Source organism: Bos taurus, chromosome 4, assembly GCF_002263795.3.
Source record: "Bos taurus isolate L1 Dominette 01449 registration number 42190680 breed Hereford chromosome 4, ARS-UCD2.0, whole genome shotgun sequence".
Classification (NCBI taxonomy): Eukaryota; Metazoa; Chordata; class Mammalia; order Artiodactyla; family Bovidae; genus Bos; species Bos taurus.
Genome location: NC_037331.1, coordinates 82486907 through 82512903, shown reverse-complemented (window position 1 = coordinate 82512903; position 25997 = coordinate 82486907). Strand labels below are relative to the sequence as shown.

General features: G+C 41.6%; 1 protein-coding gene and 1 long non-coding RNA gene across 3 annotated transcripts in view; one reads left to right on the top strand and one right to left on the bottom strand.

Annotated features, from left to right (window-relative positions):
* Positions 1-10526, top strand: part of LOC132345122 (uncharacterized) — a 31565-nt gene extending 21039 nt beyond the window's left edge. The window contains exon 4 of the long non-coding RNA XR_009494256.1: positions 6162-10526. This is a non-coding gene — a long non-coding RNA (uncharacterized lncRNA). The remainder of the gene's footprint in view (positions 1-6161) is intronic.
* The window catches only part of AMPH (amphiphysin), a 212848-nt gene continuing 191092 nt past the window's right edge, over positions 4242-25997 (bottom strand). The window contains exons 18-21 of one of the 2 annotated variants that reach the window (XM_059885736.1): positions 18434-18643; positions 15382-15627; positions 9784-9885; positions 4242-5461 (exon numbers count right to left, since the gene is read on the bottom strand). In XM_059885736.1, coding sequence (XP_059741719.1) covers positions 5354-5461; positions 9784-9885; positions 15382-15627; positions 18434-18643 — 666 coding nt within the window. In that variant the 3' untranslated portion in view covers positions 4242-5353. 2 annotated transcript variants of the gene reach the window in all.

The window sequence follows — 25997 nt, the reverse complement described above, 5'->3', positions numbered from 1 at the left end:
TAGTTACTTGACGTGAATGAGTTTATGTATTCTAGATATTCCTTTGTGAGTTTCAGCTATCACAAATATTTTCAGCAAATCTATCGTCTGTCTACTAATTTTGCTCAAGCATCTTTCCTTAAATAGATATTCTCAATTTTGTAGTTCAAACTGCTTGGGGCATATACTTTGGGAACTTTGAAACCTTGTTTAAGAAAACTTCTCCCTCTGCAGTCTCTCAGAATCATTCTATAGTTTCTTCTTACATATAAGTTTAGGTTGGGGATTGGAGTTTGTGGATTTTTCTGAATTAATCCATCACTCAGTCTCTCATTCCTTTGCTCGGTGCAATTGTATATAATGTCCTGGCGTGGACTTGGAATACAGAGAACATTGGTAGATAGTTTATCAGTTAGTGGGAGAAGCCAAGAACTAAATGATAATCCATTTTACACTAAATTCAATGAGTCGAATGGGTGCAGACAGAGAAGACTGGTGAGAAAGTTTTGTGCGGGAGGTGGGACTCAGACTGTGCCGGGAGGGAAGACGGCATTACAGAGGCAGACCAGAGTGGGAGGTGTTTCAGGAGGAGGAAGCAATGAGGTGAGCAAGGTGTAGTGTAGAGGCGCAGTGAGAGGACGGGATGGACCAGTGAGGAGGAGCTTCAGACAGAAGCAGAAGACAAGCATTGGTGGAGATGTGGAGAGCTTTGAAAGCCAAGCAGAGGCATGGGATTTTGATGTGCTATACAATAGTAATCATCGTTTGTGTGTGTGCCAGGGAGGCGGGTGGGGAGGAGGGAGAAGAATGGGAGAGGAGTGCTAATCCTTTGACATCAGTATAGATGAGATGGTCTAGGGATAAACTAGGAAGGAGGGAAGGAAGGAGACAGGAGACGGTGGGATGACAGGCATCCAAAGAGTCTTCCTTGGCCGAGATGAGGACCACTCCCAGAAAGGGTCTGTATATGTGCTCAGTTGCATTCGACTCTGCCATGCCATTTACTGTAGCCCACCAGGCTGCTTTGTCTGTGGAATTTTCCAGGCAAGAATACCGGAGCCAGTGGTCATTTCCTACTCCAGGGGAATTTTCCTGACCCGGGATAGAACCCACATCTCTTATGCCTCCTGCATTGGCATGAGGGCTCTTTACCACTAGCACCATCTGCCCAGATAGTGTACCAGGGATTAAAGCACAAGGTCACAGGACATTTGAGGGAACAAAAGCAGGTGCTTGGAATTTGAAAAATTAATGGCAGAAGTGAGCACCCATGTTTCCAGGCCTGGGACTCAAGAAAGGGACCCCTTAGGACTGGGCTGCAGCAGGGTTTCAAGAGCTAAGACCTTGAGGGCAAGATCTTAGTCAACAGGGTCCAGTGCACAGTAACGGACACTTAGCAAGAGCTTGACAAAAGTTTAATGAATAGATGAACATGTGGACTTGGGAGCAGTAATTGAATCCTTGAAGAGAACGTCCCCTGGATTTTGGGCACACAGACCTGGGAGGGAAACTGATGCTCCCTGCCTCCATCCCACCCCAGCACCCACTAGAAGAAGCAAGAAAAATTAGTAAAGGTGACAGAGGAGGAACAGAGAGGTGGGAAAACAGGAAAATGAGTATCTTGGAATCTTGCAGAGAGTTTGGAGAAGTTTGGCGGCATTATCAGATGTCACAAAAATTACCTAGTGGTCACTGGTGGAATTTTGGACAAGGACACTGAGCCTAATGATATTTATTACCAGGGGAGGGTGTGAGGGCATAGACCATCCCCAGGGGTGAATGGGTGTTACAGACCAGGCCTCCCTGCTCTGGTTTTTGTGGCATTAAAAGGCATCAGGAGGTGCCTCCCCAGGGCAAAGGGCAGACACACCCATGGTCATAGGGGATGGGGAATATGTCCATGACCTGGACCCAACCTATACAAATAAGGCAACTTGCATGTTGGACCTGAGACCCCAGGGGACTGGGAATTAGCTAGATTTTAAGAAAACCTTGAAAGCTTCAAGGTACCTGGTCTACCTCTCAATTTGCATAAAATTAAAGGGTGTGTCTCAATTACCTTTTCAAGGGTAATCTTAAAGCATTCTTAAATGATAACCAATGAGCCACTTACTATGGATGGCATCTTAAAGCAATCTTATGTGTGCTAAATTGCTTTAGTCCTGCCTGACTCTTTGTGACCACTTGATATGGACTGTAACCCGCCAGGTTCCTCTGTCCATGGGATTTTCCAGGCAAGAATATTGGAGTGGGTTGCCATTTCCTCCTCCAGGGGGTCTTCCTGACCCAGAGATCAAACCCAGCTCCTGTGTCTCCTGCATTGCAGGAGGATTCTTTATTGGCTGAGCCATAGGGGAAGCCCAAAGCAATCTTAAATGATAACCAGGGAGCCATTTACTATTGGTATGGAATATTAAGCTTATTCTAGCACACTGTATTCAGGAATTATATATATATATATATATATAAAGTATCAAACCTGTGCTGTGTGCCTTGAGGAAGACTGCCCTGAACAACCAGGGTTCTTCTTGTCCTGACTCTGCATGATGGGGTCAAGAATGAATAGAACCACATGGCTCTGATTTCAAAGTTTGCAAGGAGGTCACTGGTCATAGTCTTCTCCACATAGCTACCAACATCTGGTGCCTTTTATCCGAGCCCTAAGGTGAGGCTACATCTTCCTGGGAAGACGGTAGTTACACCACCACCCAAGGAAACTGTGTGACCAGCTTATGTCCAAGGTCTGGCCCATGACGTTCATAAGGCCTTTAGTTAGGTTCCAAGTAAAAACCAGAAGGCAGCCTGGGCTCCTCTGAATAGAGTAGTAGAGTCCAAGCAGGGCAAATTAGTCTGTTTCCCAGGCTTTGAGGTGTTCATGAAGTTTGTATGACATAAAGCACAGAGTTTCAGTAATCTTTAAATTCATTGATTTCTTAAAATTGCTGCAGTTTCCCAAAGTTTTTTTTTTTTCAATGGATCATGAGAATGGGTCATGGGGCCATGCTTGGATTTTCCTAAATAGTCTGAGTTTTGGCTTTTTTATGTGTAAAAAAGAGCTCAGAATTCTGAAACCGCATACTCCTTCTGTGGCAGCTTGTGGATGTGGGGGTCTGGCTCACTCAAAAGCTGTCCTGGCTTTGTCAGAAAGAGCTGGCCAAGGTGGAGGCAGTGTAACAGCATGGTACATGGAGCCTTCCCCATCCCAGGGGCCCGAGTGATGCTAAAATATTTTTCAAAATCCAAATTGCCAAAGTGCTTAGCCTTGCAAACTATATACATCACTCAATCTATATGTAGTATAAGCAGGACTTTCAGAAAGATATATGTTTAATAAGAACTACAAGCATCCTTATCTGACTTTTTGAAGGTTCTCTGTACTATCTGAAGGCCTGAATCCTACTGGGTCTGTAAGAGAAATCTTAAAAGATGAAGAAGAGGCTAGGCCATTTGTGGCGATCCAGATTCACTGGATGAGCCCCTGGAACAATCTTAGGTCAAGAATAGCTATTTCTTGGGATGTCCCCAGTGGTTCAGTGATTAAGACCCCACCTTCCAATGCAAGGAATGTGGGCTCGACCCCTGGTAGGGGAACTAAGATCCCATGTGCAAGGTGCAACTAAAAGTTTTTTAAAAATAATAAGCAAAACCTATTTAAAAAATAACAGCTATTTTTCTATTAACACTTAAACATTCACTAAGTGTCCAAGTCGGTAATCCACCATGAGACACAAAATCATGAACCACTAATACATACCAAATTTAAAAGTCAAGTAACATGCATTCTTGATCAGCTTATATTGTGTACAATTACAGGGCAGAAAAGAATAAAAGGGTTTTGTTTTCAGAATTCTCTCCTATAAATGTCTAGTGAATTGACTTTTCTATATCATCTATTTTTGTATGTACCTACAAACATAAACATGTCCGAAAGAAAAGTGACCAAAAGATGAGGCTGGTGTGAGAAGAAACTGCTGAGTATGGAGGTCGTCAGATTTCTGTGATACACACTCTTTGCAGCCACAGTCAGCACAGGGCCTCCATCGGCAGCTGTTATTTGTGCTGTAGTGATTGCCGGGCAGCAAGGACCTCCAAGTGGCCAGCAATGACTGGGATGAAGGAGTGAGCGGAAGGGAGACGGGCTGTGAAGCACAACCCAGAGGAAGGAGCACATTTCTGCACAAATAACAACTCAACATCGACTGTTTCAAGTCATGCGTCCAAATGAAACAAGCTTTCCAAAACAAATGAGTCATCAGAAGGAATTAAGGTCATTGCTGGAGATTACCCAAGGTTTATTTGGAATGACACAGCACTGAAAACAGAATCATTACAGATGACTTGTGGTACAGCATACATCACCTATATCTTATTTTTGGACAATCGGTGAAGATGAGTTGCATAAATAGAAAGAGGTGGAAATTAGGAGCTTTTGGAAATAGTGTTCTTTGGGGGTTGATTTCAATGCCCCATCAGCTGGCCAATCTCAAAAAGGCAGAAATTAAGACAATCGAGCTGCTCATCCCAACTCACCTATCTCCAGCCACAGTGGCCATTCAGAGCGCCAGACTGCTTTCTCCAAAGAGGAGGCACCTCTGACGGGCTATGAGTCATTGCATCCTGAAAAATGCATTCCCAACACAGATACTGTCGACTCCTTTGGCAATGGGATGGCTGATTTTTGCCCAGAGGCAAAACTGCAACTGCAGTGCCAGACAGAATAAGAGCAGTGCATGAATCAATGACGCTTAAGAGACTAAGAGCTACAATGGAAAGGAGAGAGTGCAGCTATGTATATGTAGCCTTGTGCATACACATAGATTCAGAAGTGATGGGAACTAGCTCGTGTGACTGTGTGTCCATGGATATCTACAGAGAGGGAGGTGTGTTGGAAAAGAACAGTGACAACTTTTGCAGCAGTTTCGTTTTGAACACAGTAAACGTGAAAGGGAGAGCACGTGCTCACACCTGTGTAGGGGAATACGATAATCTCACATTACAGGGTAATTCATCATGTCTTCGGCAGGGCAGCCACTCAATACCACATACTTGGTGCAGAGAAATTAAGGTTCTGGTCTGGAGGAAGCTATTTTAGAATTGGTGGGAGGGGGTCGAGTACACGAGTCTCCACAGCTCGGACAAAGCACAAACAAACCTGGTAGCAAGAACATGGGAACCAGTGAGGACTCTTCCCTCAATTTACTTTTTGCTTTCTCTGACATTTGTTTGCACACATGCTCCACTGAGACAGCCTTCCAAGCTTTGTCTGGAATCGGTCTGTCAATCATTAAGAGTGTCATAGCAAAAGTGAACTCTTCAGGTTTCCACAAAGGTTTAAAAACCCAGTAATCAGGCTCTTTCTACAATATATTTGGCCCTAATCCAGGCGCCGGGTGAAATTCTCTGGAAAGAGGCCTTTGTAGGTGGCGAGGTCTCTGAACTGAAGCCAGTCTGATTCCTTCACTCCTACCAGCCAGCCTGCATCCTGCAAGACAAAGACAGGGCTTTTAGAGTCCAACTATAGTAATCCCCTTACATATGAACCTTCAGTTTACGAACTTTCAAAGATGAGAACGTGTGTTCCATCCACTTCAGGCGTGAGTAAAACTGCAGCTTGCCCTCTGTCTCCTACTGCTAACGATCCTTCAGCTCTACCATCTCCCACCTCCTCTCTCTCCTACAGTCAATACCTCTTTATGCTTGTTCACTCGATGCCAGCACCACTAGGCTAGCTGTTGTACTGTACTTACTGTACTTTTCAAGGTATCATGCTGTAAGATTTTAAATATTTTCTTTATATCTTGTTTGTTTTTTATGTATTGTGTGAAAAGTATTATGAATTTATTACACTACAATACTATACAGCCAATTATGTTAGTCAGGCACCTAGGTTAACTTTGTTGGACTTACAAACAACTTAGATTTAAGAATGTGCTCTTGGAATGGAACTTGTTTATAGGTAGGGGACTTATTGTACTGGAAAAATCTACATTGCCAATGATTAATAAAATAATGGGTTTATTAAGTATTGTGGTCCTGTACAAGGATATCACAGTACCTGTAAACTTGTGTGCTGAGCTCAGGGATAAAGCTTGTCCCTAGTAAGTTGTCAGTTTAAGAAAAATAGAATAAAATTTGAAATTATTTATTTTATATATATAGTTAATTGAAGGTTAATGTTGCAGATGGTGACTGCAGTCATGAAATTAAAAGACGCCTGCTCCTTGAAAGAAAAGCTATGACAGACCTAAACAGCATATTAAGAAGCAGAGACAATACTTTGCCAACAAAGATCCATGTAGTAAAAGCTGTGGTTTTTCCAGTAGTCATGTATGGATGTGAGAGTTGGACCATAAATGAAGGTTGAGCACTGAAGAATTGATGCTTTTGAACTGTGGTGTTCAAGAAGACTCTTGAGAGTCCCTAGAACTGCAAGGAGATCAAACCAATCAATCCTAAAGGCAATCAGTCCTGAATACTTATTGGAGGGACTTATGCTGAAGTGATGCTCCAATACTTTGGCCACCTGATGCAAAGAGCCAACTCACTGCAAAAGACCTTGATGCTGGAAAAGACTGAAGGCAGGAGGAGAAAGGGACGACAGAGGATGAGATGGCTGGATGGCATCACTGACTCAATGGACATGAGTTTGAGCAAGCCGTGGGAGATGGTGAAGGACAGGGAAGCCTGGCGTGTTTGCAGTCCATGGGGTCGCAAAGAGTTGGCCCAACTGAGAGACTGAACAACAACAAATGTTAATATTATAATTTTGTACAAAGTGTAGTTAATTGATGCTAACTGGATTGTAACAAATTCTTAAAGAAGAGGAAAGAATTAATTTATGCAAAGAGAGGGACACCGTGTGAAAACATCATGCACAGGACCATTTCCCGTCCTGTGGATCACAGTGAAAGAAAGGCTTAGAGACCCCTGGGTTGGAATATAGTGCTGAGAAGACCATGCGAGGTCTTCTACTTCAGCCTCAACCACTTGCTTATAAGGAAGAACTCTGTCTGCCCACTCACACATGTAACTGAAATAAACCACCATATACAGGACTTAATCAGACACCAACAGCTTGATACGTGTTGCCTGGTATCACCATTGTGTTTGTTGCCACTGTTCTTTTTTGAGTTTATATAAATGACAGAGCAGTTTGAGGTCATGACATTTGTGCTGGAAATAGTCATAGTCTTTGTAAATTATTCCTTATAAACATTTGTCTATCGTATAGGTGTGCCCTCACAAAAATGAAGACAGTTAGCCACAGACAATTTAAAGAACCCGTCTGTGCATGGCCACAGCGTATGGTAGATGAAATGTGAAATGAGAAATGGAGGCTGACATCTGCCTTCAGCCTTCCGGAGACAAGCAGAGTCTACGTGGGGAAAGCTGAGCTGAAGGAACAATTTCAAACATACAGATCATAGGATGTGAAACCAGTGGGAAATGACTGTCTTTATTATGTTAACCAATACAGGAAAAAGATCCCACTTAAAATGAAGGATAGCCAGATTTCATCGGAACCAATCCCCAGTATAGTTCAAGTACATCAGATAAAATGAGGTCTCATAAAATTAAATAAAGGAGCTGAATACACTTCCTTTGATATAATCTAAGACCATAAATTGATGCTGCTATACGGACAAGAAATATAAGCATTTAGACAGGCCAATTTTTGATGACAGAAAAAAAAGTAACAGAAAAAATGATTTGATAAAATAACTGATAATATCCTAGCTGATGAGGAAAAGTGTCCTCTATAAAATTATGATATTATATATGTGAAGGACAAAGGTATACTTAGAGTAAAAGATGATAACTAAATATTTTCTAAACCTCTGGTAAACATACAAAAGGTCATATTTTCCCCTTAAGTGTCTACATTTGACTTTATTTACAGTGAGTGAAAAATCCAATGAAGCCAAGTGGAGTCATGGGTTTTAAAATAGTTTCAATAAAGACAAACATAAAAGGCTGGCATAAACCCATAATCAAGATATATTCCAACTCATAGATTTTGAAATGCAACTTATAAAGTGAAGCATCATAGTTAATATCAATCTTTAGCTGAGAAAAATATAGAAAAGTAAATTTTAAATGCTTAAAATATGTGGTAGACTGAAGATTTCCAGTTTTGGTTGTGGCAAAATAGCTGGTATCCAACAAACACTATTGCATAGAACACAACTATATTTATAGTTGTAGATACATGTGCATACATAAATGGAACTATTTTTATATAAAAATGACTGCTACAAAATATAAGTTTATATATTAGAGGGCTTCCCTGGAGGCTCAGATGGTAAAGAATCTGCCTGTAATGCAGGAGACCTGCGTTTGATCTCTGGGTTGAGAAAGTCCCCTGGAGGAGGGCATGGCAACCCACTCCAGTATTCTTGCCTGGAAAATTCTATGGACAGAGGAGCCTGGTGGGCTACAGTCCATAGGGTTGCAGAGAGTTGGACATGAGTCAAGTGACTTAGCAGGTATACATATCAACTATGTGAAGGCATTGAAAATGAACAAAAGCAGGCAGACATTGAAAGTGAACATGTTAGTTGCTCAGTCATGTCTGATTCTTTGCAACCCCATGGACTGCAGCCCACCTGGCTCTTCTGTCCATGGAATTCTCCAGGCAAGAATACTGGAGTGGGTTGCCATGCCCTTCTCCAGGCAATCTTGCCAACCCAGGGATAGAACTTGGGTCTCCTACATTGTAGGCAGATTCTTTACCATTTATGAGCCACCAGTGCAGAAATTGGGTGATATTTAACCCCTGAAACCACACTGGGTTAGAGCTGTTAACAAGGTTTTTCCTGAGGGTTAACCTCAGTCTGTGTGATGCAGGGCATTCAGAGGATAGAGTTTACGGTTGCCAGAGGAGCTGTACTTTTATGGAGAATATCTTGAAAGAGGGGAGTACAGAGAGGGAACCTCAAATATACAGAAAACTTCTTTCCTGGAATCCTGAGCTGCAACCCAAGCTGTAAATGCATAAGGGCTTCTCTAGGAGCCTGGGGGAAAGGAACGGCAGGAAGGCAACAACAGCTAAGTAGAAATTTCAGCACTGGCAGTGCAGAGGAGGCAGAATTTTAAGTTCAGATCCCACAAAGCTAGTGGGCTTGATAATTCTTCAGGATTTCTACTGAAATCCCAAAGGAGAATGTCTGAGAGGTAGAGACATCTCTCAGGACTAAGAACTTAGCCTGAGAGTAAAAAAACTAAAACAAACTTCCATGAATTCAAGGTATTTATCTACTCATTTAAATGCCTGTTAAAAAGAAACAATTTTCAGAGGTAGAAGACAGAATTGAGACTCTACAATGCAACATCCACTGTGTCCAGTATCATTTTTTTTTAATTATAGGAAAATATGACCCAAAGATAAAAAGCAACAGAAATGTGTCCTGAGATGACCCGGCTTTTGGAATTCACAGTAAGAACTATAAAGCAGCTATTATAAATAGGTTCAAGTACTTAAGCCAAAGTACACTGCTTCCCTGGTGGCTCAGATGTTAAAGAATCCTCCTGCAATGAAGGAGACCCAAGTTTGATCCTAGGGTCAGGAAGATCCTCTGAAGAAGGGAATGGCAACCCTCTCCAATACTCTTGCCTGGAGAATTCTATGGACAGAAGAGACTGGCGGGTTATAGTTCATGGGGCTACAGAGTCAGACACCACTGAGCAACTGAGCATTCATGGAGCAACTCAGAAGGTAGAAACATCTTCAGGAAGTCACTGAGCCCACCTGACCCTCAGGAGAAACCAGTAGAGCCTGTGGTACTTTCTGCCCTTATCCTTTACCTGGTCAGCTTCCGAATCTGAGGGCACCACCAACACCACATCACCCCTTTGTAAGGTAAGTTCATCAGAATTTGCTGCCTCGAAATCGTGCAGTGTTTCCACCTGCAAAAGATTGTAAAAGAACTGATTCATTTTAGAAAGAAAAGAAGATATAAAAGCAAAGTCTTTCAGCCAGATTATCAGCAGGCACTCTTAGAAGCATCTCTAAACTGGATAAAAAAAGATGAAGATACGAGTCAAGCCCAAAATGGCAACCCACTGCAGTATTCTTGCCTGGAAAATCCCATGGATGGAGGAGCCTGGCAGGCTACAGTCCACGGAGTCTCAAAGAGTCAGACACGACTCAGTGACTTCACTTTCTTTTCTTTTTCTAGGGACTCTAACAACAAAGGAAATTCTAATCTCTGTTTACTTAAAAATATCTGAGTTATACAGGCAGACACTGAGGCCATCTGAATGTACTATATATTTAGTAAAGTAATGCCTTTTTCCAAAGCTAAAATTTAGTGCATTAATTAAATTTTAATTTCTCACATTTTTGTTAGAGAGTTCTATTTTATTATCACCAATGCTTTGTTACTATTTGTTTATTTTTTAACCTAAAGATGCCTAGTGAAAAGTTCCTCTGTAAAACAATTAATAATTGGGAAAACCATCACTTGTATGTTATATGGAAAGTACTATCTAATTAAACCCTGTGATCAATTTCTTAAATAAACTTCCTTCCCTATCTTACCTTTAAACCATGACAATCTGTTTCCTTTCTCTCTTTTTCTGGTTTTTAATGGAAATATATTTGACATGTAACATTGTATCATTTAAGGTATATACCATGTTAATTTAATACATTTACATATGGTAACATGATGGCCACTGTAGTACTATCTAGCACCTGAGTAAGTTACATAATTATCATTTCTTTTTAGTGGTGGGGTTGAATTCTAGTTTCTTAGCCCTTTTGATGATAATAACACAACGGTATCATTCACCATGGATTAGATACCTAGGGCTACTTTACTACCAGCTTAAACATCTGTCTTAGCCCACCACTCTTCTTTCCCCCTTTTTAAAAGATTTCCTTAAATTTTGATTACTGAAAACTTTTAAGAAGCAGGAGAGTACTAAAATGAACCCTGGTGGACTCATTGCCCAGCCTGGATAACTATTTAATCAAGGCTAGTTTTCTCTCTCCTGTGTACCTGACCTCTTTCCCAGAGCCAAGACTAAACAACTGGCTTTTATTTATTTATTTATTTTTAATTTTATTTTATTTTTAAACTTTACAATATTGTATTAGTTTTGCCAAATATCGAAATGAATCCACCACAGGTATACCCACGTTCCCCATCCTGAACCCTCCTCCCTCGTCCCTCCCCTACCCTCCCTCTGGGTCGTCCCAGTGCACCAGCCCCAAGCATCCAGTACCGTGCATCGAACCTGGACTGGCGACTCGTTTCATACATGATATTATGCATGTTTCAATGCTATTCTCCCAAATCTCCCCCCCCCCTTCTCCCACAGAGTCCATAAGACTGATCTATACATCGGTGTCTCTTTTGCTGTCTCGTACACAGGGTTATTGTTACCATCTTTCTAAATTCCATATATATGCGTTAGTATACTGTATTGGTGTTTTTCTTTCTGGCTTACTTCACTCTGTATAATAGGCTCCAGTTTCATCCATCTCATTAGAACTGATTCAAATGTATTCTCTTTAATGGCTGAGTAATACTCCATTGTGTATATGTACCACAGCTTTCTTATCCATTCATCTGCTGATGGGCATCTAGGTTGCTTCCATGTCCTGGCTATTATAAACAGTGCTGCGATGAACATTGGGGTACACGTGTCTCTTTCCCTTCTGGTTTCCTCAGTGTGTATGCCCAGCAGTGGGATTGCTGGATCATAAGGCAGTTCTATTTTCAGTTTTTTAAGGAATCTCCACACTGTTCTCCATAGTGGCTGTACTAGTTTGCATTCCCACCAACAGTGTAAGAGGGTTCCCTTTTCTCCACACCCTCTCCAGCATTTATTGCTTGTAGACTTTAGGATCACAGCCATTCTGACTGGCGTGAAATGGTACCTCATAGTGGTCTTGATTTGCATTTCTCTGATAATGAGTGATGTTGAGCATCTTTTCATGTGTTTGTTAGCCATCTGTATGTCTTCTTTGGAGAAATGTCTATTTAGTTCTTTGGCCCATTTTTTGATTGGGTCATTTATTTTTCTGGAGTTGAGCTGTAGGAGTTGCTTGTATATCTTTGAGATTAGTTGTTTGTCTGTTGCTTCATTTGCTATTATTTTCTTGAATTAAATTGAAAGCATTTCCTCTAAAGTCAGGAACAAGACAAGGGTGCCCACTTTCACCATTACTATTCAACATAGTTTTGGAAGTTTTGGCCACAGCAATCAGAGCAGAAAAAGAAATAAAAGGAATCCAAATTGGAAAAGAAGAAGTAAAACTCTCACTGTTTGCAGATGACATGATCCTTTACATAGAAAACCCTAAAGACTCCACCAGAAAATTACTAGAACTAATCAATGATTATAGTAAAGTTGCAGGATATAAAATCAACACACAGAAATCCCTTGCATTCCTATACACTAATAATGAGAAAACTGAAAGAGAAATTAAGGGAACAATTCCATTCACCATTGCAATGGAAAGAATAAAATACTTAGGAATATATCTACCTAAAGAAACTAAAGACCTATATATAGAAAACTATAAAACACTGGTGAAAGAAATCAAAGAGGACACTAATAGATGGAGAAATATACCATGTTCATGGATTGGAAGAATCAATATAGTGAAAATGAGTATACTACCCAAAGCAATTTATAGATTCAATGCAATCCCTATCAAGCTACCAACCGTATTTTTCACAGAGCTAGAACAAATAATTTCACAATTTGTATGGAAATACAAAAAACCTCGAATAGCCAAAGCTACCTTGAGAAAGAAGAATGGAACCGGAGGAATCAACCTACCTGACTTCAGGCTCTATTACAAAGCCACAGTTATCAAGACAGTATGGTACTGGCACAAAGACAGAAATATTGATCAATGGAACAAAATAGAAAGCCCAGAGATAAATCCACGCACATATGGACACCTTATCTTTGACAAAGGAGGCAAGAATATACAATGGATTAAAGACAATCTCTTTAACAAGTGGTGCTGGGAAAACTGGTCAACCACTTGTAAAAGAATGAAACTAGAACACTTTCTAACACCATACACAAAAATAAACTCAAAATGGATTAAAGACCTAAACATAAGACCAGAAACTATAAAACTCCTAGAGGAGAACATAGGCAAAACACTCTCCGACATACATCACAGCAGGATCCTCTATGACCCACCTCCCAGAATATTGGAAATAAAAGCAAAAATAAACAAATGGGACCTAATTAACCTTAAAAGCTTCTGCACAACAAAGGAAACTATTAGCAAGGTGAAAAGGCAGCCTTCAGAACAACTGGCTTTTAAATTGTATATTTTATATACAGAAGCATAACATGGAAGAGCTAGAAATGACTGTCTTATTGCCAAATTCATTTTTTCTGATGAAAACACTGAAGCCCAGATATTGGGTAAATGCTGTTCCCCAGCTCACAGTGCAGCTACTGAGCAAAGTCAGGGAGGGACCCAGCCAGACCTGGCCTTGCTTGGTATCCCTGCCTGCTTGACTTCATGCCCTTTTCTTAAAACAGAACACAGTGGAACACTGGCTTAGTGGCCACATATCTAGTTTTTTCCTCCATATTAATTAATTCATCAATCTATTAAGCCCACCTGTCCCCAATGGAGGTGGCAAGGTAGCAGCTACTTTCTAAGGAGCAAATAGAAGAAAAAGACAATGACTATTCTACGCAATTCCATCCCTACAAGCACACACATATTTAATACTTTTTAAAAGACAAAGAGCTGAAGTTGGAAATGCCAAGTCAAATATGCATATTAGTATTCCAACTATAATCTATTAGGTAGGATCATCTACCTTTAAGCCCCTGGCTTAAGCCCAGGTATTAGGCTTAAGTATGGGGATTCCCTGGTGGCTTAGACAATAAAGAATCTGCCCGCAATGTGGGAGATGCAGTTTCGATCCTTAGGAAGGGAAGATACCCTGGAGAAGAGATTGGCTACCCACTCCAGTATTTTTGCCTTGAGAATTCCATGGCCAGAGGAGCCTGGTGGGCTAGTCTATGGGGTAGCAAAGAGTTGGACATGACTGAGTGACTAACACTTTTATTAAAAACGTGTTAAAACTGGGCTTTTTGGTAAGGACCCTTCCATTGATGAAGACTAGTCATTTGATGGCCTCTCTGAGAAAAACTTTCTCTCCATCATTTGTTTCCTTATCATGCTGCTGCTGCTAAGTTGCTTCAGTCGTGTCCGACTCTGTGCGACCCCAGAGACGGCAGCCCACCAGGCTCCCCCGTCCCTGGGATTCTCCAGGCAAGAACACTGGAGTGGGTTGCCATTTCCTTCTCCAGTGCATGAAAGTGAAAAGTGAAAGTTAAGTCACTCAGTTGTGCCCAAATCTTAGCGACCTCGTGGATTGTAGCCCACTAGGCTCCTCCGTCCATGAGATTTTCCAGGAAACAGTAACTGGAGTGGGGTAACATCGCCTTCTCCCTTCCTTATCATAGAAGCCAATTAACATATTTATTCACTTTTAAAATATTTATGTACCCCTTACTTTGTGCCATACAACTGCAGCAAGGTGTTTCCTGCCCTCCAGCAAAGAGCAGATAAGCACATGGATAATTTCAAGCCCTGGGCTCTAGGGGGAGCTCGAGGGGGCACTTGGGGAGGAAACAATCACCCCATTCACTACCAAGGGGCATATCATTTACCTTGTGGCTGAACTTTCTTTAATTACCAGTTGTTAAAATATAGAAGACATGACTGTGCTTCTTGCAGCCCAGCAGCATGGAAATCTTACAATGTTATAATGTGATGTGAGGATGAAGGCAAAAGTAATACAGTAACAAAAACGATAAATACATATGGCAAAAGAATGAAAACCAGACAACCAAGTCTGCACAAAAGGGCTTCAAAGCAAAGAAAAGACCAACGGTCACCAGATTAAAAAGTAAGAAATGTTAAGGGACCAGAAACACATTTCTCTTTTTTAAAAGAGACTCAGCTTTAACTGAAGCAAAACTGTAAAGCAGATCATAGAGAACTGAAAACATATTTAATAGTCAGTGTGGCACATGGCATCTGAAGTGTATCCTTTTATGTAGACAAGACCACCAAATGTACAAGCTTTGAAACTAAACAATGAACTTTGTGTGCCAAGTCGGTTCAGTCCTGTCCAACTCTTTACGACCCTCTGGACTGCAGCCTGCCAGGCTCCTCTGTCCATGGGATTTCCCAGGCAAGAATACTGGAGTCGGTTGCCATTTCTTTCTCCAAAACAATGAACTTTGGTGAACTGCAAATCAAACTGAAACAGAGTCCTCAAGTAAGAAAAGAGTAAATTTAATTACACTGTATTCTCCATCAAAGGTGACTGACTTTACTATTGTATTTTCCTGACACTGAATAAAGTAACAAAAAAGGGGGGCAAAAATAAAAGTTAGAACCTTGTAGAGGAAGCCGGGAGGCACTTCCTGGAAGGCCTCGCTTGCAGAGGGAGCAGAAGGTGCAGGCTGGGAGGCCCTGGCCGCCTTCTGCTCCTCCGAGGCCAGCTCTGGCATCTCACTGGTGGGGCCGGGAAGAGCCGTGTCATCAGTCGCCTCTTTGTACTCTGCATCCACGGTTCCTTCGTGTTCTCCTTCCCCTTCATTGTTGGAGGCAGGCTGTATGACGACAGAAGGGATGACCTTCTCCTGGGGGGAGAAAAATATGGTGGTGTGGGCAAGGGCTGGGAAAGAAGGCTTCTGTACTCTCCAGGAGTTTCCTCTAGCCCATCCCACCCACCGTGGTTCCACTTTCCCCACGTCTCCCATCCAGCTAAACGCCTGCCCTTCACCCAACTTTTCTGGTCTCAAATCCTTCCACCTTGCAAAACATTCCTCCCAACATGGCCTCCTTTTTCTGTCTCCTGAGACAGAAACCTTTAATGGGACTAATTTGTGGATCCTTGACAACCAGGCAGTTAGGTAAGACAGGTTTCTCAGGAAGTTGGGAAGTGGACTAGCAGATTTTGGGGAGAGAGGTTAATCGTGATGGGAGGAGGGGTATAATCCTGACAGGGAATATAGCTAGACTCTAAGGATGCTCTCCTTTTCACAGTGGTCCATTCTTGTCCCACTGAATAGTAACCCTCACTTGAAACTGACATTTAACCACCTGTGATTGCTTTTCTCCTGGAAACCCTATTGTTAGTAAAGATCTGGCCCCTGTTTGGAGATGTCCTTTGCTTGCTGGTTATCATCAGAGCTCACACTGCAGTGATAACTTGAGCAATGACAATTCCCACCAACTGCTCTAAGTATTGTGCTGTCTGGGGGCAAAGCAGAACCAAAGGATCAAGACCTGTTTTATTCTTTAACGAAGATGAGCAGGGAAGGGAATTTCACTAGTATATTGGAAGCCTGGAGATCAAGTTCTATATATCCTCAGATATCAGTAAATATAGATAGGCACCTCCATTCTTCAATTTGGGGAAAATAATACATTCTCTCAATGAGCATATTGTCACACATACAGAAATATGCCTTGCATTGTGACAAGACAATCTATGGAAAAATATAGAATATACTTTTGAGTTATTTTGCTAAGTAGTACCACTGCCAGCTGTTTGAACAGGATCGTTTAGCTTCAAGCATTAAGGAGCTCTGGAAAGACTTCTGGAAATTTATTATAAGTGAAATAATCAGGAAAAAGCAAAACCTCACGTTAAACGAACTCTTCACTGTTTCTACTTAGAATTCAGAGGAGCAAGAAGAACATGGGGTTTAGAAGAGCCGTCCTTGCTGTGGCCTCTAGGTTTGAGGCCTCACATTAGGAGTCTCTGTATTTGTTGCCTTCGTGTCTCTGGGGTAACTCCAACTTCATGTCATATTAATGACCCATTACCCAACATAGGGATGGGCTTTTGGTAAAAGGAGCCTAATGGAGAGTTTAAGGCACTTTAATATGCCAAAGCCTTTGACTGTGTGGATCACAATAAACTGTGGAAAATTCTGAAAGAGATGGGAATACCAGACCACCTGACCTGCCTCTTGAGAAAGCTGTATGCAGGTCAGGAAGCAACAGTTAGAACTGGACATGGAACAACAGACTGGTTCCAAAGAGGAAAAGGAGTACGTCAAGGCTGTATATTGTCACCCTGCTTATTCAACTTACATTCAGAGTACATCATGAGAAATGCTGGGCTGGAGGAAGCACAAGCTGGAATCAAGATTGCCGGGAGAAATATCAATACCTCAGATACATAAATGACACCACCTTTATGGCAGAAAGTGAAGAAGAACTAAAAAGCCTCTTGATAAAAGTGAAAGAGGAGAGTGAAAAAGGTGGCTTAAAGCTCAACATTCAGAAAACTAAGTGATGGCATCCGGTCCCATCACTTCATGGCAAATAGATGGGGAAACAGTGGACACAGTGGCTGACTTTATTTTTCTGGGCTCCAAAATCACTGCAGACAGTGACTGCAGCCATGAAATTAAAAGACGCTTACTCCTTGGAAGGAAAGTTATGACCAACCTAGACAGCATATTCAAAAGCAGAGACATTACTTTGCCAACAAAGATCCATCTAGTCAAAGCTATGGTTTTTCCAGTAGTCATGTATGGATGTGAGAGTTGGACTATGAGGAAAGCTGAGCACCAAAGAATTGATGCTTTTGAACTGTGGTGTTGGAAAAGATTCTTGAGAGTCCCTTGGACTGCAAGGAGATCCAACCAGTCCATCCTAAAGGAAATCAGTCCTGAATGTACATTGGAAGGACTGATGCTGAAGCTGAAACTCCAATACTCTGGCCACCTGATGTGAAGAGCTGACTCATTTGAAAAGACCCTGATGCTGGGAAAGATTAAGGCAGGAGGAGAAGGGGATGACAGACGATGAGATGGTTGGATGGCATCACCGACTCAATGGACATGAGTTTGATGTCCAAGCTCCGGGAGTTGGTGATGGACAGGGAGGCCTGGCGTGCTGCGGTCCATGGGGTTGCAAAGAGTTGGACACAACTGAGTGACTGAACTGAACTGAACTGAATAATAAAGAGTGATAATAATAATAATATGGCTTAACTACTAATACTGGCTTCCCACCATGTGCTTGGCACCCAGCTGAGGACTCTGGCTATTATCTCACCTAATCCACCCAACAAGCCTATTGTTCTATCAAATTCTCTTCCTTGTCCCTCCCTCCATTCATATCCTTTTCCTCATCTGTGCTTCATTCTTTTTCTCCATCACTTAATACCATGGTTTCCCTTGCCCCTATCTGTGCTTAAGCCCAGTCCACCAGAGCCAGGGGAGCCTTGTGGAGCTTCACAATGCTGATACAGGAGAATGCTGAGATCACTCTTCCTGAGAATGAAATATGTTGTTTTGGTGGAGTGGGAGCCACAAAATGGCTACACACCATCCATTACTCCACATCCAAAAGAGGTATCACCATTAGCCAACAGAGGGTTCCAGTGGCCACCATCTCCCCAGAAACTCCATTTTCTAGGACATGTACCTGAGCGGCCACTGCTTCTGTTTCTTCCAGTTGAGATCTGTCACCATCTATGGCCTCTGTGGCTTCAATGTCAGTCTTGGCCTCCTCTAAACTTGCTCCCGCTCCAGCAGGAAGAGCCGCCTTCTCTGTCTCTGCTTCCTCCACTGGAACCCCCTCAGCTGCCGGCACCAAGGTCCCAGCCGTCACATCAGCCTCCGTTCCAGGGATGATCTGTAAACCAAACAGGCCTCAGTAAGAGTCAGACTCAGCCCTGTCATGTCTCTCCCCTCTTCTGAGGCCATCAGACTTCAGGCTTTCTTTGTCATGTCCCAGAGCCCAGTATTCAGGTACAGCAGAGTCTGCCACCTGCTCCAAGTTCTGACTCCTCTGCCTCCTGGGCCCCCAACAAGGCTACATTCCTCAGCTTTCCTTGCAGGTGGTGTAGCAAACGGAATGTGAATGGAAGTGACACATGCCACTCTTGAAACACGGCTTTTAAGGTGTGCACAGCCCCCTCCACAAGCTCTTTTTAATCCTTGTTGGCTAAAAGCAGATGATAGCAGTATTGCAGAGGATATCTGAGTGACAAAAATGGAAGGGGCCCAGGCCCGATACTACCTGGACCACGGAAGAAAGCCATTGACAAGCATCCTTATCACACAAAGTCAGAATTTTATAAACTGCATTTAAAAATATAAACTTTCAAGTCTTCATGGAGAAGGTCCCATAAGCCAAATTAAATTCATTAAAAAAAAATTAGCAAGTTTCTCAATGAGACCTCTTGAGAATGAAGGGAGAATCATTTTTGTCATCAAATATATATGATAATTCAAATTAAGTCAGATTTAGGGTCCTTTATTAGGAAACACAAAATAGAAAAAAATGAGAATCTTGTTTCTAAGGTTGGAATGTAGTCAGAAGAGCTTTAAGTAGTATGTAAAACTTGGACTAGTGAAATAAAGTACAATCAGAAATTTTAGTTTTGAACAGATTGGCTATGGAGTCCAAGTCTTTACAAGACTCTCACATCAGTTTGCAGACTTGATTTCAGAGATTCAAATCAGAAAGACTGAGAAAAAGGAGCACTGAAGATTAATTGTATATAATACACTCAGGAAGCATCTTTCAAAAACTGATCTTGCTAGCTGATGTGATTGGCATTAATCATTCTTTTTCCTTATTGAATAAACTCTACCCAGTTTGTCCTATTAAGTTAGGAAAGCTTTCATGATGCAGATACTTTAACTGTTGAACCCAGAATACTGAAAAGGGTAATGCACAGTGCCTGCTGAGTGGGCCTCAGAAATGGGAGATGGAGATTCTGAGCCACACACCTATGGCCATAGCGGGGCATTTAAAAAACCTCCTTCTGACTCAAAAGTACTTTTACTTATAAAAATAACCCATTGCAATATACACCCTGTCTGTGTGTGCATGTGCGTATGTTAGTCATTCAGTTGTGTCTGACTCTTTGCGACTCCATGGACTGTAGCCCCGCCAGGCTCCTCCGTCCGTGGGATTCTCCAGGCAAGAACACTGGAGTGGGTTGCCATTCTCCTCTCCAAATACACACCCTACTAAATAGAAAATAGATAACCAACAAGGACCTACTGTATAGCACAGAACTATACTCAATATCTTGTAATAATCTAGAAGGGAAAAGAATCTGAAAGAGAATATATGTATAAACTGAATCACTTTGCTGTACACCTGAAACAAACACAATCATGAACCAACCATACTGCAATAAAAAACAAAAATAACTAATATAAAATTAACCTGTTGCTGAAAACATTTTCTACAACATTTTACTTTGGAAATGAAAAGTAATGCTAGCACTGTGATATTTGTTATATGGACACGTATCACTCATATTCTTAGAAGCTATTTCCTTCTCTTAGGAGAATTTCCTACTATCAGAATTTGATATCCTATTACCTCCACAACGTACGCAATGATTTAAAACACAGTCACTGGCCATGACATAGAATGTAGTTTTTTTTTCCTACTCTGTCATTAAGTACATGAGTTCAGAAAAACAATCCTTTTACATGATACTTATTTAAGGTGCATTATAAGCACTGATAAGTGGGGTATGAGGTACAGGGGGATTTATATTTAGGTGAATGACTGAAAACTCCCATAATAAAAGTTCACTTAAAAATTTAAAAGAATTATATCTTTTGTTTTACAGAAACATAGATCTTTTATATATGTGATTGTTGCCACTGTTAATAGAGTAATGCTTAGAATATAACTTAGGAGGGCATCTTAATTTCAAGAAGAGTGATAAACAAGGGCTTTTAGCTTTGCTATTGGAGAAACCAACAAGCTCTCTCCAGGATCCTAAGAACTACACATAAACTATACATAAACACACTGTGTATACAATGGACTTAGGAGTTCAAATGTAGAAAGCAAGTTGTGTTGTCATCATTCTAAGTTATATATACTTTCCATCTGTCTGAAAAAAATCACACCTGTGGAGTGATCACCCCCCTGGTTTCAACAGTTTCGGGCCAGACAGACTCTGCATCATGCAGACAGCATGGGAAGCTGAGTGTGAATCCTACTACACACACACAGACGTTCTATTACAGATCAGAACACAGACATTATGTTACCTGACAGGCTGCTCCCCTACGTGATTACACATAAAACCTCCCTTACATACATGTTCCAACCACATACTATTAGTAATTGGATTTTACTCTCAACTGAATTGATGTATCTCCTGAAGAGAATAGATTTCTGTGAAGTATTGAATGGTGTGGCCAAAAGTAATCTTTTAACTCTACACAAATAAGATTTTAATAATGAGTTCCTGATTTATCTCTACAGCTGTATATACCTATCAGTTTGGTTGTATCCGATCTTACTAGTGCAAGATATGCATGTTATCACCTTTCCTTTGCTAATAATTTTAACAAGCATCATCATCATCGACTGGATCTGATTTAGACCTGAGAGGGTGGCTGCAGTGATGCTGGCCACCAGCAGGTGGAGACCAAGGACTCTGTCTGCCTGCTCTGATACTCTGACCTCAAAAGAGCAAAGCTTCAATGTCACCAATTTACCTCCCTGTCACAAAAAAGGGACAGAACTTGTGGAAAATCGTTGATAAAAATGATGGAAAATAAAAATCGCCTAAATACTAATAGTAACAAAGATAATAAAGACGAGGTGCAGAGTAAATGGCACTTTGGCTGCAGAGCATGCGTCATGCGTGTGTGCTGTGGCCTCAGTCAACTCTGACTCTTAGTGACCCAAAGGACTTCAGCCCACCAGGCTCCTCTGCCCATGGGATTCTCCAGGCAAGAATACTGGAATGGGTTGCCATCCCCTCCTCCAGGAGATCTTCACAACCCAGGAATCAAACCAATGTCTCTTAAGTCTCCTGTATTAGGAGGCAGGTTCTTTACCACTAGCGCTACCAGAAAGCTCTTGACTATAGAGAGGAAAAGTTAAACACTTTGAATGACCTACTTTAAAAAGGGAAGAAATGATCACTCTTCCAGCCTTCCATGAGTCCATTAGAAATGAATTTCTATTTCCCTAGCTGAAATTAATACTCTGATTTTAGAAACCTTAAGAACATTACAGGGTTTCCCTGGTGGCTCTAATGGTAAAGAATCCTCCTGCAATGTGGGTGACCTGGGTCAGTCTCTGGGTTGGGAAGATTCCCTGGAAGAGGGCATGGCAACCCAGTCCTATTCCTGCCTGGAGAATCCCCATAGACAGAGGAGCCTGGCGGGATATAGTCCATGGGGTTGCAAAGAGTCAAACATTACTGAGCGACTAAGTACAGCACAGCACTGGTGACCCAGCGGTAAAGAATCTGCCAGCAATGCAGGAGATGCAGGGGACTTGGGTTTGATCCCTGGGTCAGGAAGATTGCCAGGAGGAGGGCATGGCAACCCACTGTAGTATTCTTGCCTGGAGAATTCCATGGACAGAGAAGCCTGGCGGGCTACAGTCCATAGGGTCGAAAAGAGTCTGATACAACTGAAGGGACTGAGCATGCACACATGCAGGAATACTACAAAAAGAGAGGGCTGTCTCCACCTGTGTTCCCTTGCATCTTTCTGCCTCTGTCCGACATTGCTCTGAAAATCAAGGACGCTCTGATCCTCACCTTATGTCTGGAATCTGCCCCATAGTTTCTGCTCTTACCAAAATACTTCCAGTGCCTATTTACTGGCAGCAATAATAGATAACATACAGATACAGTGGAAACAGAATCCATTTGCTCAGATTCAGTGTTTGCTCCAGATAAATCAAGAATAGATTAAAGAGGTTTTCAGGAAGAGTTATCTCTCTTTTATGATTATTTTTATGCATTCCAATTTGTTAGCTAATGTAGTTTTAGACTCTAAATTTAGTTTTTTCTAGACTCTGCTTGCTATCACAGATGTTATACCTGCAACCACAATGACTAATGATGGCTACTGGATATTTTTTAAGTGCTTTTTTTGTTGTTGTTGCTGCTGCTGTTTTTAAGGGAGACCAGAGGGTTGAAACTACTGAAAGTATTTCAAGCCTTTGATATTCAACATTATCAAATTTTTTTTCTCTTTACATTTTAGGAGAAACACCAGTACCTTATCTGCTGCCAAAATTATACTACCTTGGTACACTATCTTGGTTGGCCTCATTGATTTATGGTGGAAAACATCCGACGCAAAAACAGGTTAAAATTAGTTCTCCCTGCCTGCGGGTTGTTTACTGTATCCACAAGGTCTGTGCAGGACAAGCAACCTATAAACAATTTGCACATTCATCACAGAAGTCACAGAGACCCACATGGGACCTTCTCTGAGGTGAGCATTTCTCAGTTTACCATACTGTACAGATCTTACTGCCTTTTTATCGTCTGCGTCAACAATCCTCTTGGTGGAAAGCTATATGTGTTGGTATTTCAAACACCTACTGGCCTTAGCGAGATTTTCTAGAAGTAGAGTGACGTGAATGCAATGCAACAATGGTACCCGTATCCGGCAAAGCAGGGGAGCCTCAGGGGTGACAGCAACTAGCCAGTCCCTCTGGTTGCTGGTGCCCTTCTTAGAAGCAGATCAACAAGGATGAGAATCGAGACAAGTAAGAGCTCTGATCGGCTGCAGAGGCATTTGTAATCTGTGGGATTTGTGTAATTTATTGATTTATTTATTCACTGTTTTCTTGTCAATATTTGCTCTGAACAATGCCTGAAATATATATTTTTAACGATAAGTAAAGAATGTAAGAAATATATATTTTTAATTTGACTATACTAAAATCAGAGAGTAGCCATCTTCCTGACATTTGCTCTTGGCAGAGCCTCTGACAGTTTCAGTATATGCACATTCTGTAGCCTGTGGGGGAAACTGACATTTACTGTGACTCTGCAGTTTTCCCGGCACCATCCCAGGTGTTTTACATCTATTGTGTATTATTCGTCCAACAGCCCTATTAGATATAGTCCCACTGTCTACACAAATCAACTCATACTTAAGAGCTGAAGTAACTCAAGAAGTCAGCAAACTAGTATTGGGACAATCTGACTCTAATTTTTGTGTTTCTTCACACCAACCAGCATTCAAGTAGACAATGCACTTCTCAAACTAGAGTTCCACTGTGATGCTAAGACCTGGCACCTCCACAGACCCATGACTTCCTACTGTCAACTCCAACCAAGCAATGTTTGCTGAAGAATTTGAGTATGTTCTTACAGCCAATGCATTCACTTACACTCTAGGAATGCTGTCTTTAAGATGAGATTTGCGGGGGTGGGGTGGAAGAGAGGTCCAAGGCACGGGGGTAGGGAGATACATGTATACATACAGCTGATTCATTTCAATGTACAGCAGAAACTAATATAACATTGTAAAGCCATTATGCTCCATTAAAAAATAAGTAAAACAAACAAAAAGATGAGATTCATAGATTCAAAATCTATTTGCAGACATGATCTGGATACCTAAACAACCATGTCATAAAACTCCTCTTATCTGATACAAATCATATGGTAAAAAGCTATTGAGAAGAGGTTGGTTAGGTAGAATTTTTCATCATTATTTTTGCCAATATTCCTGAAAATTCTATTGTTTAGAAATATATGGACAGAATGAGAAAGTGGAAGAGAAGATCATCCTGTTTTTTTCCAGTGCACTGCAGAATTATAACTGAAAACACACAGAAACTGGGCACTTGGGCAGTCCTAGCTATGTTCACAAGTTAAATATTGATATGATTCCAAAGCTGGAAGGATCAGAAGGCTCATCTAGGAAAGGCGGATTATCTTCACAAACAAAAGTAAATACTGTGCATTGCACATTCACAGATGGGGATATGAGCAGGTACAGTAAGCCCCCTACCTGCCCTGTGTTCTCATTTTACAAGTGAGGAAATATGATGGAGGGTGAGTAGCCCTGGAGAGTTCTGACTCTCCCACTGATAAACACTAGAGCTGGAGTGACCCCTGAGTCCCTTTGGGAAGTAAAAAAGGGAGATGGATCCCACAGTGTGGATCCTGGCTGCAGGCTGCCCTTGCCTTCTTCTGGATCCAACCTGAGCTCTTGACTTGTCTGAAAATGCAAGCGTGTTATGAAAATACAGGATTTATTTAAGGATCCATCTTAAAGAAAAGCTTAAGAGGCAACTAGAGAAGAGAAAATCCCTGTCCTAAGACACAGCCTGGTGGAGAGTACCCCTTTTCACATGAACTACACTTAGAACACAGCAGTGACTTTCCTGATGGTCCAGTAGCTAACAGGGAGCCCAGGTTCAATCCCTGGTCAGGGAACTAGATCCCACAGGCTACAACTTAAAGAGTTTGCATGCTGTAACTAAGACTTGGCTCAGTCAAATAAATATTAAAAAATAACCCAAAAAACAAAATGGTAGGTGACAATTTCCCTTCAGTACAACTGTAATATGAGCCCTCCCACCACCACTAGTATCCCCTTCCTTTGTAGTACCTGGTATTACAAACTTAATTTGCTACCCTCTGCATTTTCTTTCTGGGCTTCCCTGCTGGCTCAGATGGTAAAGAATCTGCCTGCAATGCAGGAGACCCGGGTTCAGTCCTGGGTTGGGAAGATTCCCTGGAGAACGGAATGGCAACACACTTCAGTATTCTTGCCTGGAGAAATCCACGAAAGAGGAGCCTGGAGGGCGTCAGTCCATGAGATAGCAAAGAGTCAGACATGACTGAGTGATTAACACTTTCATTCTTTCTAATCAAGGAATTTCATGGTTTCCCCCCACCTCCCTGACCTTCATCTTAATCATCCTTTTCAATCTACTCTCCTAGCATAGCCTGCAGTCCCATCATAAACCTTCAGCAGCCTGGTCCCAGTGCAACTCAGCTGCTGGCAGAGGTGTTGCCATGGCAACATCTGTCCGATTTGGCTCCATACTTTCTTTATAAATTACAATCTCCTGCTGAAATACTAAAGTTAATGAATTTGGGGTTAATTTGGCCTTTAAGGTCATAGTAGACTATCCGATAATAGTACATATTAAAACAAAGCTTTAATTAGAGATTATTTGCAGCCTCTTCTTTGGGAGAAATGAATAGGAAAAGTGGATTTATCTTTACAAGCAA